Here is a 20,584-nt window from a genome sequence, read left to right as displayed (position 1 = left end):
TTGCAATTGCAGGGGCAATGAGTTAACATCCTGGTCATCCCTCCAGGGATTCTGACCCACCCTACTGGACAACTGTGAAAAAAGAGCTGCATAGCTCATCGGATTTATCCAGGATAATTCAAGACTCTAATTCTGGATTGGTAGAAACGAGGACCACGTGATGGCAGGCACAGTGGTTGCTATGGATTTCCTTGTTCTCATAATGGGAATAGTGTAATTTCCACGACTAAGTCAAGACTTCCATCAGAGACGGGCATAGCCCAGCGTTATTTCGAGCGCGGAGACCCTTTAACTTTAATTCTTTGACGTTGATTAATTAAAATATATTGCTAAATCCATATTCACTATAGTCACAACGTATGGAGCCTCCGTTCAATGCAGGACGCTGAACTGCAGCAACCAATGTTGGTTCGCATTGGACAGCGACCTCCACTCTTTCACGCACCCTGATACATTCTGTTCAGGCCTCGGGGAATCCGCAGCAATGTTCATTCAGCGGAATGATTCTCCGCTGCACAGCGGGACAGCGTTTACTTAGACTTGCAGAACACAGATGCATTAATGTTGAATGGTTGCACAGTCCTGTTCTGCAAATTCACGGCATGCAACGGTTATTGTCAAACTTCAGCAAAATAATAATAATAATAATGAAGCTTCACAGTTTCCCCCCACAGGGAAATACTTACTACCGTTGGATTAAGTACTGGAATCTCGACAGGCCCATTAACTACGGAGTGCCTCACTGCCACGAGTGCGGACTCAACTGAATGCGAATGACGTTCGCTCGTGCTGAAAATAAAATCGCTGGCACATGCGTGGGATACTGCCATGGTTTCATGGTTGGGCATTAGAAACTTACAATCCAAAGGATGCTCGTTTGATCTCCTGCAGTGAGGCAGTTGAAGCAATGGTGGAAGTTTCTTGAATCCCCCTTGCCTCTGTCCACCCATTTTGCGGCAATGGGTGCAACACAGTTAGTCAATCAACAGGTCGTGTGTAGTGCGGTAAAATGTGGGTACTCACTCATTTTCGAAGACATCAAGCCAACAAGGTGTTCTAGATTTCAAACTAATTTCTGTAGAACTGCCGTTTGTGTTTAGTTTGTTGTCCTTCCCCCATGCCTCCGTTGAGCACGGTTGGCTACGTACGGTGCGAAATAAGTTCAATATGCATACATACATAATACAGGTTTTTTTTAAATTAGGTCAGATGTATGTATACATACATCTGGAGAGCTCCCACTCATGGAGGTGCTTTTGCCTGCGGTTGTATGGGGAAGTGAATTAGAGGGCTGCACTTTGACCTCCACCTAGGACTTAGTGCAAATGTCAAAGATGGGCCAACACAAAACAAAAAGTGTCCCAACAGGGCACAGGGACCTTCCGTTTCAATCTCATTCAAGTCTTAAAAGCAGGTGTATTCGCTTCCCACACTCAGGTCTTTAGATAAGAATGTTCGTCTATTGTCTCTTGTGGCACCACGTATGGGCGATGAGCTCCAGCCCCGTGCCTCGTTTTGATGGGGGAGACAATCGCCGTGCCATTGAGCTTGCCATAAACCGTGCGTTTGACGTAAAAAACACAAACAAAACACAGACTGAATGTGCGTCAACCCTCGCTCTGCCTGACGTTGCGCCCTCCCGGTTGTCCTCTGGGTGTGCAGCTTGCGAGCGGGGCTTCTACAAGGAGTTTGCCGGAGACAATTCCTGCTCCAAGTGTCCTCCGCACAGCTCCGCCCGTGCCCGGGGAGCCGCGTCGTGCAGCTGCGAGGACGGATACTTCCGGCCAAAAACCGACCCCCAGTCTGTGGCCTGCGCAAGTACGTTCACCCCGCACCTCCCATTTGGCACAGTTTGGCCATGTACGGCGCGCGGAAGAAGTGCGTATACACCACGTGCGTACACACCACGTGCGTACACACCAGGTGCGTACACACCAGGTGCGTACACACCAGCTGTCGCAGTCAACATCCAACCTGCAAAGTTCTGCTTCACCCCGCGTGCGCTGCCCGGCGCCGGTCGACAACACTTGTCGACGAGGCGTTTTGTTGTTCGTTTGTTTGAGTCGACGGTGAGTAAAGTTGTGGATGGAAATCGCCAAGCGCGACGATGACGGCGCAAAATCGGCGAGTCTCGTTCAACGTGCGGTGGCGGTTTGAGATAATCGAGTTACGCTCCCGCGGCCTGTAGTGCACCGAGGGAGATGAAACATCGTTATTCGGTGATGCATTTATAATTTGCGTATACGGTATATCATGTCATCTCGTTTTGCAGCTCAGACGGTAATGTTATTATCGCTGGCAAATCGCTTTGAAGGACAAACGCGTTTTGAACAGCGTTACGAAATCCACTCACTAAAACCGAACGTTTGCATCCAGCGTTTAGCGGTTAGCACACCTATGATGTTGCAGCTTCGATGAGGGATTTGGTGGATCATGCATAGATTGTGGTCGTTGTGTGTAAATACAAGGAGGCCATAGAAACAGTAGAGCAAGTAGTTTGTTGGTCGATCTGTACAGAGGTTGAGTGTTCTCCCCCCTTGTTTAAATTGGGTTTTCTCCGAGAAAGTCTCGTGAACAAAAAAACGCAAACCATAAATCAACGAATTTGGTCAAATGTCCTGAATCAGGACTCAACGGAAATGCGTCCGGACATTCACTGATGTATTTCTTAAAGTGTTGATGCATTTTACATCCTTAGAGCTTCATTGAACATTCCAGATGCGTATCATTGTGCTGCCCTTAGTAGGTCCCCATTGCATGCCAAACACACGTATTCAAGTTATTGCCGAGCAAGAGTCTCGACACTCAATGAGGTTTTCCCAGACAAAATAAAGGATGTGTTCGTGTTAATCGTATGCAGTTTACAAATGCATGCTCTTAGAACGGCTATTGTGTATTTAACAAACAAAAAAAACTTTATTTTCAAGTCATTTGCAATTAGCATGAGACGGGCGAAGCATCAGCTTTAGTAACGAAAAGCAATTCTACTTCGATGTGTTTATGTTGCAGTGTTTCTTTTAATGAAGCAATGAAAACCCCGCAGCTGCCATCGTTCAAATGAACAGGAATTTGTCGAGGCTGCGTTGATAAGCGCTGATCTGGTTTAGGATGCCTAATTTCACCACTATTATACCACGGGTACGAGCACATTTAACTTGTGGCGATGACTTTCAAACAGATGGAGCTCTGACATCTCATTACTTCAAGCAGAATTGTACTTGCGTGCGAATTTGAACAGCAGCCATTCAGAGCCAGTGTGGATGCATTAGGGGACAAGGGTAAACTTTTAATGACTTGGCAGACAATTACGGACTTGGATTGCAAGGCATGATATAACACCTTTCAATTTCTTTTACATATAAATTCTACCTAAGTACAAAATTTAGCTGATTAATCGTTACGCATTCGAGATTGCATCAGGGCCACACATTTAACCCCATTTCATCTGAATGCTCTGTGAATAATAATATAATTAAGACCCAGCATGACTCGTATGACTGGGCATTGTATGATGCTTAAAATAGCATTCGAAAATGCAATTTAAATTCGGGCATATTGCTTTCTGTGCCGCAACACATTTCATATTTCTTCAAACAACGATTTCAAAATGTGTATTGGATATGATCCTGTGGTATACTGGGCCCCACCATTTCCACCACTGGTTCAAGTGCTGAACATTTTCCCATAACACGTTTGGACATAGGCACTCGCTGATCCGGCGATTAAAACTGCCCGTGCACATGCAATTGGTCCTCAAATACGAATGTTGATCACACGGCTTTGGCTCTTCGTACCTAAGTATTTCATCTTATTCGACTGCGGAAACCAAGGAGGTTCACTTAGCTAAGTGTTGACCAGGCTAACGCTAAAATGGTCTGCGCATCCCCCAAAAATGCATTTCTTTTATACTCTTAAGCAACCTGAAGTGTACATATTGTTTCTTCGAATGGGCTAAATGCACATCTCTCTGGCACAAACGCATTGCAATCTGTAGAAAGTATTACAAAAAGTACACGCATGTTTGTTTATGATTAAATAATTGCTTTCCCATCAGAGGGTTGTGTATGAAGGGTGTACACATGTGATTGGCTGACCTGTGAGAAAAAAATAGTAATGTGCCATTTGTGCTTGCCAACACGAGCATGTAACTTGAACCACGCCGTAGAGACAGATTCCGGGGAGTTGTGGGAGTGGGTGGATGTGTCTCTGCTTTCAATCGCCAATGAATATTCGCCCTTGATGACATTCAACACGAGCTTGCACTTAGGAGGATCAGCAAATAATGGCGAAAGGTTTGGCGGTTCCCACAGAGGTGGAACTCTTAAATGTGCAAGGCAATGAAAGTGTTGCCGTGAGGAGTCGAGCAAGTAGAGTTCCTGATGTTCTGTGCAATGTCTGAGTATTATTGGTTCTTTCGGTAAAGCCACGTAGAAGGTAAATAATAAAATAATATAAAGATAAAACAATATTTAGGGAAATAATAAAATAATATTAATATAACAAATATTAATATTACTTTATTTCCCTTCTACGAGACTTTACCGAAAGAACCAAGAATATGAATCCCTGCAGTCACGAAAGCTTTAAATAAAAATTCAATGTCTGAGCGTTTACCCGTCAGAATGCATGGAGCTTCCCCATGCATTCTGCTTTCCTGCCGTACACAAAATACAAGGCATTCCCATACAGATGTCATCCAATATTCAACAACTCGAACAAGACAGCAGATTGAGCAAGCTCAACAAAAGCATGCACTGACAAAGCTACAGATCCCCCATATAGCCTTAACAGACTGTTGGGGCAAGTGCTGTTAGCGAGCACATATGACGGCTGGAACGGTAAACGAGGGGGAGGTTGGCTAGCACCACGCCCGACCGCCTTTGTCTCCCCAGTGGCGGTGTTTACACACCACACCAGGTACTCATTTGAGGCTGAGTCGACCTTGGAGGAGGCCCAGGACCCGTTCAGATAATCGTCACCGGTGTTGACCGCGAGCGGTAATCGAACTCGGGTACGCCGGGTTCGTAGCGCAGCGCGCTGACCACTGCACCACCGCTCCCCACTATAACAAGACAGCAGATTGAGCGAGCTTGATTAAACTGTGCACTCACGCAGACACACACACGTGGTCAATGAGCGAGCCATGGCTAACTTCAGCAGCAAGTGAAATCTGAACCGGTCATGGACACATCTCTGCCTCACTGACCTGCTCTGGCCAGTGAGGTGAGGTATGGATCAACAATTGCGATGACTGCCACAGTGTACGGAGGGGTCCCCCGTACAGGAATGGATTGACAAAACGGAAACCAAATAATTGTAAGAAGCCTTTGCAGACTCTTTTAAATGTTTTGGCTGGAATCGGTTAAATGTATACACAGGGCATGCACAATGTTGCACGATACAATGTTATATAATACAATGTTACGTTCTGTTATATAATGCCCTGTTGTCTGCTGCTCTAGTCTAGGTGTAATCATTGCACGCTGTACTCTGCGTCGTGCGGCACAATGGAAGTTCCACGCTTGCCGCAGCTGTTTCGGGATCATTAAAATGCCTCTCGTTGCCAGCTGCGGATGGTAAAATTAGAACGACCCGGCCGCATTCTGCGAACCGAATGAGCACGCGCACCGACTGCGCGAGCGCTCTCCCCGTGGCTCCCGCATGGGCAGCGGAATATGATACGCCGGATTTGCAGACCGCATGAACACGCGTGCACACACACCGGCAATGACAAAGGTGCCCAGTGTAGCCTTCAACATACTATGAGACATCTCCTTTACCAGTGGCAAAATATAGTAATAGGTTTTTACCTCTTTCAACTGGTACAAAAACTGACACCTTTATACAAGGCATCATGTTTGCAATAACCACAACACAAGCAGTCAAAATGCAAACAAAAGAAACAACTCTGATAATGATATGCACTGTCCTTGAAGTTGATTGATCCACACCCGAGACAGCTTTTCTTAGAGCCTAGTCTCCATTGGTGTTGGACCAGATGACCCCAATAGGCGTACAACTCAAAAACCGTGTTTTTGTACCAGTTGAAAGGGTAAAAACCTATTACTATACTTCAACAGACTGTTGGGGCAAGTGCTGTTAGCGAGCACCGCCGAGAGGGCGGCACGGCACACGAGGGGATGGGTGGCCAGCACCGCTCCCGGCCGCCTTTGTCTCCCCAGTGCTGATGATCACACACCGCACCAGGTACTCATTTGAGGCCGAGTCGACCTAGGGGGAGGCCCACGACCAGATCAAACATTCGCCACTGTTATTGGTCGTGAGCGGGAGTCGAAGTCCGGTTTTTTTTTTCTGCGCAGCTTCCACAGCGTGGCGTGCTAACCCCTGCACCACCGCTCCACACAGCCACTCACACAGGCAAACGTACACGCGCCTGTATGCACAGCTCACGCGTGCAACATTGTGATTTACGCACTGCTATGAAGCTGCGTTGCTTCGATTGTCCGCAATTTAGCAGCACGGGCAATCAATTTGTCATGACGCTGCCTTGCATTAAACACACGGTGCAGAATTGCGCCGTGATGCAACGCAAATATATTTTGCTGTTGTTGTTTCAGGAATCCCTTCGGTTGGACTCCGCCTATGCAATAAACACGTGGCATGCGTGTAACGGTGGTTGCACAAGGGAGGCAGAGGTGGCCAGAGTTATTGTGCTGGACACGAAATGATAAAATAATAACAATAACACTAACAATCCGTTATCATTTACCGAGGAGAGCAATGCGTTTGGTTAGATCATGGGATCTTTTTTTCCCCAGTATCAAAGGATGAAACATAAGACTCGGTTTTACCAGTTCATGGCAACCAAGCAGGTGTTAAGATGATGTTCAAACAACAAATATAAACAGTTTGCAAGGGATCAAGCCTGCATTCACCACACGTACTTGTGGTGTACATGCAAACAGACCTACTCTGATAATTCTGTATATGCATTGTCTTTGAAACTGTTTGGTTCTACACAGTGTCTCTGGTGCAGACCAATCAGTTCCAAAGACAATGCCAAATATTATCAGAGCATGTTTGTTTGCATGTTCACCACAAGTCCGTGTGCTTAATGCAGGCTTGATTCCTTGCAAAACGTATCTATTTGCTGTTTGAACACCTGTTTGATTGCCAGAAAGGGCAAAACCTAGTCTTACAGGGTGTTTCAAAAACAAGGACCGAATTTCAAAGATATAGCGATTTCAAATCGGGTCCTATCTTTTTCATACACCCTGTATTTTTCATGGGCTTGGTTAACTTCGATACTGAGTATTTTATTTGGCACGTGGGAGGAAATGAGGGTACCTGGATTAAACCTCACCACGCATATGAGAGGGGGGAAACGCTCCCACGATCCACACAGATGAATTCAAGAATTCCATTGATATATGGGATGTTGGCTATCAACAACAAGGCAACTCCTATGACTAATTGGGAATGGGACGCAAGCGTAGGATTGATCACCCTGTCGCTGGCCGCCTTTGGGGAGGGTGTATAGTGTGAAAGGCCGAAACACCCTAGAAACCAAAGGTACACTACTGACGATGCGCTCCCCAAATTTCACCAGGCTCACTCTTCATGAACTCTTGGAAGTGCTTGCACAAAGGATAGTAACATCTCATCCTGTGTTCTTGGAATCTGCTATCTTCAGATGACCCTGCATCCCAAGCCTGCAACACCTGGCATTCACAGGCAGTCCTCCCTTGCAAACACAAACCGGGTTCCATTAAGCTTCGCTGTTCAGAGACCTGGTGTGATTTGGGCACTTTCGTGGCTGTGCGATGAAAGGCTGCAGATACACGAGGTGGGGTTGAGAGTAGGGGAGTTCTGTGTGTGTATGTGTGCATACACGTCTATGTCTGTGTGTGCATGCATGTGGGGAGTGGTGGTGTAGCGGTTAGCGCGTCAACACCGGTGACGAATATTTGAACCGGTCCTGAGCCTCCCCTAGGTCGATTCAGCCTCAAATAAGTACCTGGTATGGAGTGTGAGCATCACCACTGGGGAGACAAAGGCGGCCGGGCGTGGTGTTGGCCACCCACCCCTTCGTGTACTTTACCGGCCTTCATAGTTCCTTGCTATACAGCACTTGCCCCAACAGCCTGTTAAGGCTATACGGGAGATATGTGTCTGTGTTTGCATGCATCTGTGTATCTTTGTCTCTGTGTCTGCGTGTCTGTATGTGTGTGTGCGGGGCTACGGTAGTGTAGCGGTTAGTGCGCCACGCTACGAACCCGAGTTCGATTCCCACTCACGGCCAACACCTATGACAATTATCTGAACTGATATTCGGTCTCCCCTAGGTTGACTCAGCCGTAAATTATAATCTGGTACGGTGTGTAAACATCAGCTTTGGAGTGACAAAGGCTGCCGGCCATGGTGCTGACAACCCACCCACACCCTTGTGTGATGTGCAGGCCTTAATAGGCTGCTCACTAACAACACTTATCCTAACACCGTTTTCGGCTATAGCGGGTTGTTTTTTTGTCTTCATCACTTGCAATATAAAGCTTTCCGTGTTCTTCTAATGAAGAAAAAAAAACTTCCTTTATTTTTTTTAACAATGATACACATCAATCCTCGCTCCGGTTTATTTCCAAGGGATAAGTGGCGAGCTCAAGATGTGAGAAAAAGGTTTTAGATAAGACGTAGGTTGGTATCCCGAGCACAAACACAGGACAGGTTTGAATCCGAATCAATCAAACTGGAAGCGGGGCTTTCTTATCACTGCGACTTCAAAAAGCACGCGGCTTAATAATCCACTTGTTATCATTGAAACAAATCGGGACATTAATTACTTAGCCTCTGCTTCCAAATGCCCCTTTTGTTATTGCATTGGACCTGTTGATATTGCCTATTGATCGGAACTCGAAGCAGTGGAGAGTGTTTTTGAAGTTTGTTCACCAATCTATCTGCTGCTGTTGTTGTTGCTGCTGTTGTTAAAGAGTTAAGCGTAATTGGTTGATTATCGAGTGCTCTCAAGACCAGATCCCTTGAAACAATGCCCCCTAAAGTCTTCTCAATGAGCTTGAACGTTCCCTCTCAAAGCACCGTATGTCTCTCGCAATAGCTGCAATTGCGCGCGACGCAAGTAGCAGTCGCATGCGTTCCACGTACAAGCTATTTCACGATCTTGAGTTGTAGCTTTCGTGACTGCAGGAATCCATACACTTTAGTTATTTCGGTAAAGTCACGTAGGTAGAAATTGAACAAAATAAATCACGCCGTTTCGGACGCAACGCAAGTGCCCGTCTTCAGGTGGAAATCGCGATAGCCGCGATGTCCGCTGCGATCAGCACTGATGTCTGCTGCCTTGGTGTGAAAGGCGGTGGTGTGAAAAGCGAATTCCATGCACACGCGCACTTTGTTCGGCATAGCGGCCAACGTTTTGCTCCGCGTGCCAGAAGCTTCCTCGGGAACGTCAGTCCCAAAAAACGCACCGCTGAGCTGTGCAGCACAACCCACGGCTGAGATCACGTGAACCCATAAGTGTGTCGTTAACTCGCCACCACCCGACACGGCCAATTGGTATGTTTTGTCGCGTGAACGAAACGGCCCAAATTCGTTAACTTCTCCAGCACACCGGTGTGTTGGAGAGTGAAGCCACAACATTCACAATGTAAGTATGAAGTTTCGCTGGTGGTTACAACCAGCTTCGTTGGGTGATTTTTCATAATTGACTCTCCAACATCCCAGTGGCGCGTTTTGTTCACGTGACATGTCTTAATAATTGGCTGTGTCGGGTGGTGGTGGGTTACGCGATCTAACCTAACTAACTTTATTATGAATAATATTGGTCGCAAAAGCCTACTCGTTAAACTAAATATTCAGGACAAAATGCTCATTATGCTACTCTCATTGCCTTTACACTGGTTTTGCGTTTGGAGTCAAACGCAGCAAGCTCAGGCATGCAGACATTGATCATTGCACTCCTGAGCCAAGCCAGTTATTATCATCATTACGTAACATTAACCCGGCTGCTTCCTTAACTGCTGCGCCCAAAAGTTCAACGCAACAGCGGAACCTCGCTTTGGAGCCCCTGGCAAGCCAATGACCTCTGCCAGCGGCGCCGTTGATAAAGCCCCAAAGTCAGATTGCCTCGGTGCACACGCAACCCACACAACCAACGGGACGTTCGACAGCCTTAAGGCCCGCGGGGACATTTCCACATTCTCATGGTGGGGGCCAGTCCATATTAAAGCTTACCACTGTTGACTTCCCACCAAGTGCACACTGCGGCTCTCATTCTCTATGTGATCCAACAACCCTGTGTGTTCAGTCGCGTGTGTTTTATATTTCCTAGGTCTGATTTTGAATCCAACACAGCGGTATGCAAATCATTGTACAGGGGATATTGATGAATGGGGATGCAGGAAACCTTTACTCCCTTACCCTGCTCATTATAATGAGGTATTTGGCTCCTACGCTTGTGTATGTTGCATGGATGGGTGATCTTGAGTTCTCGTAGGCATTCAGCGAGTTTTAAAGTTCACCAGCCTGCGACCCCGTTAAGCCCCCCTTCGTTGGTCTGCCTGATAATAAATCTGCACCGAGGACATGATTAAACAAACACGCCTTCCTTAGCAAGAGGCATTCCACCTGCTCCCTTCCCTATACAAAAGCCCCCGCTGCAAGAATAAGCACACGGAGACCGTTGCTAATAAATCATCAGCATCATCAGCCATGCTAAAGGCCCACCCCTCGCAAGCTGCCGCATCCCCCACTGATCGTGTAATAATCCACCCAGCAGCACCTGTGCACGAGCCGAATCCATTGCTCCATCTCTCCGGTGGACGTACTCTCTCAAGACGGCGTTCCAAAGGGCACCGCGCGGCAGCTAGATTTGAACAACCTCGCCGACCCTGGCCGCTAATCGCCGCTCGAGATCGCTGACCATCGCCGCGCGTGCGTCCTTTCCGCGGCCCGCCCCGCCAGGGCCAGCCGTCCGCCCCGGGGAACGTCATCTCGAACGTGAACGAGACGTCGGTGACGCTGGAGTGGAGCCCGCCGGGCGAGACGGGCGGCCGCCGCGACGTCAGCTACTCCATCGTGTGCCGCCGGTGCCCCTCGGAGTCGGCGGGCGTCTGCGCGCCGTGCGGCACCGCCGTGAGGTTCCTGCCGCGGCAGGCGCGGCTGCTGAACACGTCGGTGGTGGTGCGCGACCTGCTGGCGCACACCAACTACACCTTCGAGGTGCACGGCAACAACGGAGTGTCGGAGCTGAGCGGAGTCCCATCGCGGTTCGCCGCCGTCAACGTCACCACCAACCAGGCCGGTGAGACCACGCGCCCCGCTCTCTCTCCGCGCTCAGAATCGACGTGCGTTTAGGGTGTTTGGCTGCTGTCAATTTCCACGTGATGTCAAGCGACTTCGTTGAGTTGTCATTTGTGATGGCCAGGACGCTTCTGAAAAAGAGCTGCATAGCTCAGTGGGCCATATCTGGTAAGAAAAAAAATGTAAAGTGTTTTTTTTATTTTTTCACCATTCGTGATTTGTAATCCAGTGGCTGTTGATGTTGCTGCTGCCGGTTCTTAACTCTGATTAGGCTCGGCTTTCTGACCAATGGACAATGACAGCAGCAGCAGCAGCCCGCAGTGCTGTATAATAGGGGCAGAAAGTGACCTTCTCAATTTCACTTTTCGAAAACAATTTTCCAGAAACTTGGGAGTGAAGTGAAATGGAAAGACATCGTGCCAGATAATCCAAAACCAGACCAGAGAGTTCAATTGCCACGTGGCTCAGCGGTAAAGCGAGCAGCTGGCAATCGAAAGGTTATGATGTCAAATACTAGCTGGTGGTTGACTAAGCCCATCATCCCTCTGCGGTCCATAAATCAAGAACCTCTTTGTGGGGAAGTCAACAGTGGTTGTCCTGTGAAGAGACTCACGCCACCATATGAATGTGCAATGTACATCACTCTCTCAATGTCTCAGGGCTGTTAAATTTGAGATGAGCAACACCTCTCAATGTTCATTTTCGCACGAAGTCACCTCCACCGTTTTGCTTTTGTTTAACACTAATATTGTCATCGTGCTGTGAATGGGGCCTAAGCTCCATTCATCAATTAATTCATCGATGGCAACCGCCTCTTTGAGTTAATGCATAAATGATAATGCTGTACTTTTTAAAAAGTAAATATCATGTTGTATCCCCTTGATTTTTTTTTTTATAAATCATACGAATGCCGTACAGTATGAGTACCTTAGCAGGGCAGCTTGCTCTGGTAGGTTTCAACGGCACTGTCTTCGGAAGAAGTTGACGGATTCACGTGCTTGTGCCGTGGTAATAAAGAAGTGTGGAGGAAAGAGCATGGCAATAAACCCATGCACGAGAAAGTGCCAGCGATATATAATAGATGAATCAATATCGGGAGAGAATGAAAAATGCAATATTGGCGTAGGCCCCGCGCATAGACAAGTGTGCAGGCACGTCCTGCTTTCTCTCTGCATACAATGGGCAATCGTAAAGCTTTTAAAACAAGATATTAAAAGCCTCAAAGGTGTGTGTTTTTGTCTCCCCACATACCAAAATGAGGAGCAGGTGCTATGTATCCTCACTGGCAGTCTCAATCTAGTAGTGCAAATCACACATTCCTATGGCAAGTACTAGTGTGACCATGTAACAGCCACAGCGATGGTACTAATTTCAAGGATCCCAGAGGAACGATCGGATTGACAGAGCTGACCCTCAAACCTGGAGTCTGAGCTCGCTGCAATATCACCTGGCAAGATTATATCAGGATTGACAGCACTAATATGGTGTTGTGTGTGTGTGCGCTGATGAAACCACCGCTCTCTCTCTCTGCGTGGGCTGGCAATGTGCACGATATTTGCAATCCCGAGGCACCAGGTCCATTTACCAGTAGGCTGCAAAAACCTCAGACAAATGGCTTTTTATCCTCTGCTGCCCAAATATGAAACGTGGTTCAATGGAGTGTTGTTTCCCGCCACGTAAATGTACAATTTCTCCAACGACTCACCGGTGTATAATGTCTTGATTTAGCGTGGGAATACGTTGACTCCTCGACTTGCCAAAGTTGACTATTCCCCCCCCCCCCCCCCGTGTCAATTTTGTTTTTACTTCTGCAGCCTCCAATGTAGCTCGCTGGTGGTTTGGCTTGAGCCAGCAGTGGAAATTCCACATTTCTATATTACGGGAGAGGGGACAGCCAGTCTCTCCGCACAACAATCGTCGTTGCTTTGCTCAAGCCAGGGCAAAAAAAAATGCGTGCACACTCTTCAGTCTTTTAGCACAAGGAGGGGGGCAGGGGCGGGGGGAATTGGCTGATCACTCTAGAATCGGGCGAGTTCCACAAACTCGTGAGCAATACGTGCAGAATCTGCATATCGAGTCTTTATTTGTCTCTACGCTGTCACGTCCAAAGCACTCGGAAGTGACACTCTTGATCAAGAACACACACAATGCTAATATCTGAGAGAGGGGTTAAGAGGTTCAATGTACCACGTGGTATTCTAAATATATTATGTCAGTCTTATGACATTCATCAACAGCTTGTTGCGATGTTTGCCGGATAATATCTTAAATACGACTCATTGTACGTCTTTGTTCTGATACTCGGCCCAAAGGTATTCTTCACGAGCACGCATAGTCGTGGACCTTTCAGCATCTGTTCTATCACCTGCTTTGATACGACCCTACGAGTGCTAAATTCCGCTTTGAAGAGAAGAAAAAGAGTGCAAGTCTGAGCTGTAGTTGGATGAATTGTTTACCATTGAATTTCATTTTATATATACATCTATTATTTCCATTCTACGTGACTTTACCGAAAGAACCAAGAAGATGAATCCCTGCAGTCACGAAAGCTTTAAATCGAAATTTAGTCCAGTTTTCTTCTGGCTTTATTTTGATTGTAGAGCAGTGCGCGCGAGTGTGGAATGACACACGCGCATGATGTTGCCAGCCGAGACAAAATCTCCTCCCCCGCCCGCTTTTCCACTCGAGGCAGCGAGCGTGTGGCCGCTAATAGGAGATGCGCATTGTTTAAAAAATACAACACGTGCCTTTGTGTACCCAAGAGTGGAAGATTTCAAGGTGAGTATTTTGTTTTATTCTGCAAACCAACACAGCACAATGCAGGCAACCCCCAATCATACACCTAGCCCCAAAACCAGACAGACTCCAATGCAGGCAACTCTCCTCCGTATACCAAGCCTCAAGACCAGACAGACGCTTTGCACTTAAGTGGGGTGTGTAGTGAACCAGACCGTGCTGTCACAGGCTGTACGGCGCTGATACTACAGCTGAGCACAGTACTGCGCGCTCGCTCCAACGCAATGCTTGAACGTGTACAAATGACAAGGCATGGTATTCAAAAAAATGTTCTACATTTTAAGAGTTATATATTTATGTTTCTAGATATATTACCGTCCAAAATGTGCGTTGCGTTGTTAATCCACTGCTGGAGCAAGGTCTTCCAACACCGTGGGAGTCAAATGAGAAAAATGTGTGACCATAATTCACCATGCTGGTCAGTTAAAAAGAGGGGTAGGGAGGCGTGCTACTGGCTGAGGTATCACTCGCCACGGATGTTAGCCGTGACGGGGAATCAAAGACATGCTGCCGAGTCCATAGCGCAGTGCGTTAACCGCTGCGCCACCACTCCGCCCACCCCTGTCGATAAATATGACCCATAATGGTATAGTGCAGCACGAAATGCTGTAAGAAAAAAAACACGCCAGTGAATTAGCTCATTGACGTTATACTCCAGCGAAAAGTAACAGCATAGCATGTGCTAATTACAGTTTTGATAATGCTCATAGCAGTGACTTCTTGCATATTATTGCAGCAACAGTGATTTCAAGTAATGATCAGACATTCCAAAACATAAGGGTATTGCATGCAAGGGAGATAATATTATTTCGGTCGTGGGAATAAAACGCCGGGTATTGATGCGGGTTTTCACAAGTCGCCGTTCAGTTTAAGCGCTACAGCTCGTCGTTTGCCAACCTCCTCCTAACCACTCTTCCCGCTATCTGCTTTTCCTATAATCGGCATTAATTGTCCACGCTCAACTGTTGCACGTGACGGAGAGATGCATATTTTGGTGTGCAGAGAAGTGCGTCTTAAATAGCGTTAGTCGTGTCGAGGTTAGGTACTGGGCATTGTCAGATCAATAAGATGCATTAAGTGGTATTGACCCCAGAGGGCAGATGGGTAAGTCAATCCCGAACTGGGATTAGAACTCACAACCTTTCAGTTGTTAGGATAGCATTCCGACCGCAGTGACACTTGCCCATATGATCACGAACATCATAATCATCAATAATAGCCATGGTCAATCCACTGCTGGATGAAAGCCTCCCCAAGCCACCACCAGCTCACGCAATCTTACGATGTAACAATCAGCCCAGCGCCCGCACGAGGACCGATCAAATCTCTCCACCGTCACAATGCACATTGTCAGTAGCTAGTTTGTTAGCAAGCACCTATTCAAGCTGCCAGAGCGTAAGAGGTGATGTGTGGGGATGATAGTGATGATGCACGATACAGTGCGAACTAGAGTACGTATTTCAGGCTGAGTCGACCTATAACAGAGTTGGACCAGCTTAAGAAACCTTTTGTATGTATTTTAACACGTAGGCTTTCGCGACCAATGTTATTCATAATCAACGTTTTTGGGTTTAGATCGCGTTTATTTATAAATGTGTCGTAACCCTCCACCACCCGACACGGCCAATCAGTAAAAAATGTGTCACGTTGACAAAGACAAATAGTTCACTGCTTTAGCCCACCGGTGTGTTGAAGCAACAACATTTACAATTTGAGTACGACGTTTCGCTGGTAATTGCAACCAGCATCATCGGGCAATTCGCCAGAATGGTGAGGCTCTCCTGTGTCTCCCGTTCTTATATAGAGCAGCAGCAGGGTGACGTCATCATTAACTCATCAACTCATCAGGTGCAAAGATTCAAGGGGGGAGTGATTGTAATTATATACTAGATTAGTAATCAGGCTATTGTTACGATGCGAGTTGTAGATTAGTAATCATTTGGAATGTGTTTTATTGTGATTATGCTACATTAGTAATCAGTTAGTGGTTGTTTCCCTTATAGGTAATTGTAATGTATCTTATTTAATAATACGCTTCCAGGCCGCACTAAGCCTGTAGCTGTCTGAGCGATTAAAGTTATTTCTGTTTCTCTCAATTTCAATCGATTCTCTAATTAGTCTTTGCCAGTAGTAACTAGTTTTACACAACACTTCCACGTTGTCAAAATCAATTGAGTGTCCCTGTTGGCATGCATGTTCTGCTACTGCCGACAGTTGTGTTTGTGATAGTTTAATATTTCTCTGGTGTACTTTTAGTCTTACACTAACGTTACGCCCTGTCTGTCCAATATAGCATCTGCCACATACACAATTTATCCGATATACACCTTCTGTTGATAATTTAGGTAATTCGTCTTTAGTGCACGTTACTAGTTGTTGAATTTTGTGTACTGTACCAAATCTTACTGTAATGTTTTGCTTTTGCAAAACACGGGCTAATTTATCAGTTACTTTTTCGATTTAAAGCTTTCGTGACTGCAGGGATTCATCTTCTTGGTTCTTTCGGTAAAGTCACGTAGAAGGGAAGTAATAAAATAATAAAAATAAAACATAATAAAACAATTCTCACGACGTTTCGGCCACAACGCATCAGTTACTCCTGAGATAAATGGTATTTTTATTGTTTTAATAATCTGATCGCTTTCAGCAGTGTTGCTTTGCGATCGTGATTTGGCTTTTAGTGCTCTGTTAATTTGAGCATTATTGTAGCCATTCTGTCTTAGTGCTTCTTTAACATGTTTAATCTATCTCACTAGACTTTCACCATCTGACACTGTTTTAGCCCGATGTATGAGCGTCTTGATAAGAGAGGATTTCTGAGCTGGGTGATGATGCGAATCTGCATTCAGATAGGCATCAGTGTGCGTTGGCTTTCTGTAAACGCTGTGTGTTATTTTACCGTTTGGGCCATGCCCAAGTAAAATATCCAGGAACGGGAGTGTGTTATTCACCTCCATTTCCATGGTGAACTGATCTACAACTCGCATCGTAACAATAGCCTGATTACTAATCTAGTATATAATTACAATCACTCCCCCCTTGAATCTTTGCACCTGATGAGTTGATGAGTTAATGCTGACGTCACCCTGCTGCTGCTCTATATAAGAACGGGAGACACAGGAGAGCCTCACCATTCTGGAGAATTGCCCGATGATGCTGGTTGCAATTACCAGCGAAACGTCGTACTCAAATTGTGAATGTTGTTGCTTCAACACACCGGTGGGCTAAAGCAGTGAACTATTTGTCTTTGTCAACGTGACACATTTTTTTTTACTGATTGGCCGTGTCGGGTGGTGGAGGGTTACGACACATTTATAAATAAACGCGATCTAAACCCAAAAACGTTGATTATGAACTTTTGTATGTATGTTGAACTTCGCACCGTATGTAGCCAACCATGCTAGTCAGAGGTGTATGGGAAGGACAACAAACTAAACACGTGATGGGCATGGCTAGAATTGATTCTAAGTCACCAATATTTTAGAGTAATGTAATCATCACTACATTACTATACACGCAAAGCAATCCATATCCAAACATTATACAATGAATATATAGTTTGTATCAGAGCAAAAAAGGTATCTGGACGTTGAGACACACATTTTTATTTAAAAAGTGCATTCTGATAATGTCACAATTTCATACAACTGTGCAATGCTGTGTGTCAAGATATAGTTGTGTCTGTCGATCTATCCCCGATGGGAAAAAAAAAAACTCATTTAAAAAATTGAAGTAATTATTATTCAAGCGTGGAATCATCCGCCTTCATTGCAACGCACAAGAGAATTAAGCTTTCATTCAATGCTGCCAAACTAGACACGCCGTCTAATCAGGAATATGGTTTGAAATAATATTAATAATAAGGAAAGAATCCCCGCATTATTATTTGTATATGAGATTATATTGGGCCGGCATTATTGGACTCCTCCACCTAAGTCGCACCGCACCAAAGGGTAAATGAGTTGGGTGTCAGCTCTCGAGGACACTAGGGCAGTGGACAATTCACAGACGATGATACATAAAATATTCTTTAGATAGAAAAAAAAGGCTCATAAATTCACAAAGAACCCTACCGTGGGCTTATTGCAAAGACTTCTAATAAACCTTACATTTCGTTTGGTGGGAATTGTAAAAAAAAAATCCCCAAGACTATTTGGCTGGTACATGTTTGTGTATATTTACCACCTGTATATATAAACTACGTGTTTGTGTATACAGGTGGTGCATCGGCCAGTCATCTCAGTCAGTCGACCCGTGGCACCTGGTTCTGTCCCGTGACCTCCTGCGAGCGATCGTTCGATACCTCATGTGGCCTTAAAGTGCACTTAGCCTGGCACAGACGCCGTGGTGACACCACCACTACTTAGTGGCGAATGGTGGTTGTAGTTGTTGATATGCGCACATGGGGAACCGTGGCATAGCGGTTAGCACGCTGCTCTACAAACCCGGCAACCCGCGTTCCATTCCCGCTCACGGCCAACATTAGTGACGATTACCTGAACCGGTCCAGTGCCTCCTCTAGGTCGACTCAGCCTCAAATGAGTACCTGGTGCGGTGTGTCTTAACATCGCCACTCGGGAGACAAAGGTGGCTGGGCATGGAGCTGGCTTAACGCACCCCCTTGTGTGCAGTGCTGCCCTCCATAGGTGCTCACTAGCAGCACTTGACCCAACAGTCTGTTAAGGCTATGAAGGGGATCTTTATATTCGGTATACACACAGTATATTTAATACATATGTATGCAACATCAAGCAATGGCTATATCAAAGTTGACTATTATGTATGAATAATAACTACATACAGTTACATTGGATTCTAAAGGGTAGTGTTATACCTCAATTGTCCATTATTAGTGTTTGATGTGTTTATTTTTAATCAGATATCCTTTGAAAATACCTTTCAACGGACCACTCATCAATCAAACTACCTGTAAAACAACAAGTTAATGAATCGTAATAGGGTTTTGATAACAGCACTGGGAGGAATGGTGCATTTCAATGTTTGGCTAATTGGCCTTATGTGGAAAAAAATAAAACATGTTATTTTTCAAATAAACCTCCTATTTTATGTACAAGTTCACTGCAGCAGCACGTTCTAAACCAACGCATTTTCGTCAACGAAAACATACTAAAGAGTCAATCTACATTTGTGAATGTCAGACTGCAACGATTTGCGCTATTAAATTGAAGGTGACTTTCCATAATCAAGAGAGTGTTGAGCCAGTGATAATAACTCCACATTCCTACGGCAGAAACCATGCTGTCATAATAAAACAAAAAAAGCAACCATTGGCTTGCTACATAGAGGGGTGGTCCATTCATATGACCAAGGAAAGAAACTGGGCCTGAGACAACCTCCAACTGGGATTTAAATCTCTAACCTCTGCATGGTGGCTTTGATCCTCTTGCCTTATGTGCCGAGGGCCACAATTCGCTTCTTGGTGGCACCGTTGTAACACACTGCATTGTGGGAATTTGCTCCATTGTTGGTGATAGAGACATTGGCGTGTTTTTGCCAAAAAAAACGGACAAAAAGCAACATTCACCAACACGTGAATTGGGCCATTGATTTACAGATTTTTCACTCAAAGCCCTTACAACCCGCAGGCAACGGAATTCCCTGACTCTACACCAGACTACGTTTCCACATCAGCCAGTCTCCTAGATTTGAATGCACGCATATGCAACAGTCGTACTTCTGTAGTCTGGCCCCAGCATGGAAACGTAGAATTTTATATTCTGGCTTAGGACTTTCAACAAAGATGAGTGCGGCCCCAATAAAGTTTGAGCCGTAACACAGTCTGAACAATTTGTACCACCTTTTTGACATAATTGGGACAGATAATTACGTAGCCAAGCACAGGTTACTTGGCGCAGCCAATTACGGGATATATTGAACTTGAGGGTACAGAGCCAACCACACGGCACAGCTCAGTATGTGGGACAGCAGCCATCCAATTATACAACCACGAGTTCACATCCCTGCCGAGGAAGGGCTCACCCATCTTTCTCTCTGAAGTTAGTCACGTGAGCACTGCCTGGGTTGACTGCTCCCTGTCATTGTAATATGGAATTTAAACACTGAATTGGGACCATCTACACCAAAATGCATTACCCAATGCTCATTTGAGCATTTTTGTTTTCCCTTTGATTTAGTCGGAAGCACAATGCCGCGCTATTACACATTGTGGATTGCATGCAAAGTAATACTTATGATTTGGCCAATGTAGTAACGAGATGCCAATGATGGTGATGATACCATCAATGATGATTATGAAGCTGATTATTATATTGCCACTGAGTACAATAATAACGATTGTGGAAAATATAACAATATGGTTTCATATCACTATGCAGTGCACATACTAAGCCCTGTCCAAACATGTGAAAGTCAAGGTTGCAACCTAATGTAATAAGGCATGTAATGAAATAAGCACCTTGCCTTGGCCATTTCCCCCAGTAATTGATTCAGCACTTCTTTATCCTTCACATATTTAGATTGCTCCCAGGGG

At 45.7% G+C, this 20,584-nt stretch overlaps 1 protein-coding gene across 1 annotated transcript in view; it reads left to right on the top strand.

Annotated features, from left to right (window-relative positions):
* LOC133352494 (ephrin type-A receptor 4-like) overlaps positions 1-20,584 on the top strand; it is a 107,880-nt gene that overhangs the window by 40,835 nt on the left and 46,461 nt on the right. The window contains exons 4-6 of the mRNA XM_061568176.1: positions 1,663-1,818; positions 4,958-4,962; positions 10,945-11,278. Coding sequence (XP_061424160.1) covers positions 1,663-1,818; positions 4,958-4,962; positions 10,945-11,278 — 495 coding nt within the window. The remainder of the gene's footprint in view (positions 1-1,662; positions 1,819-4,957; positions 4,963-10,944; positions 11,279-20,584) is intronic.

The sequence above is a fragment of the Lethenteron reissneri genome, chromosome 40 (assembly GCF_015708825.2).
Source record: "Lethenteron reissneri isolate LAM-NWPU_2019-01 chromosome 40, ASM1570882v1, whole genome shotgun sequence".
Lineage (NCBI taxonomy): Eukaryota > Metazoa > Chordata > Hyperoartia > Petromyzontiformes > Petromyzontidae > Lethenteron > Lethenteron reissneri.
This window is presented reverse-complemented; position numbering and strand designations above follow the sequence as displayed.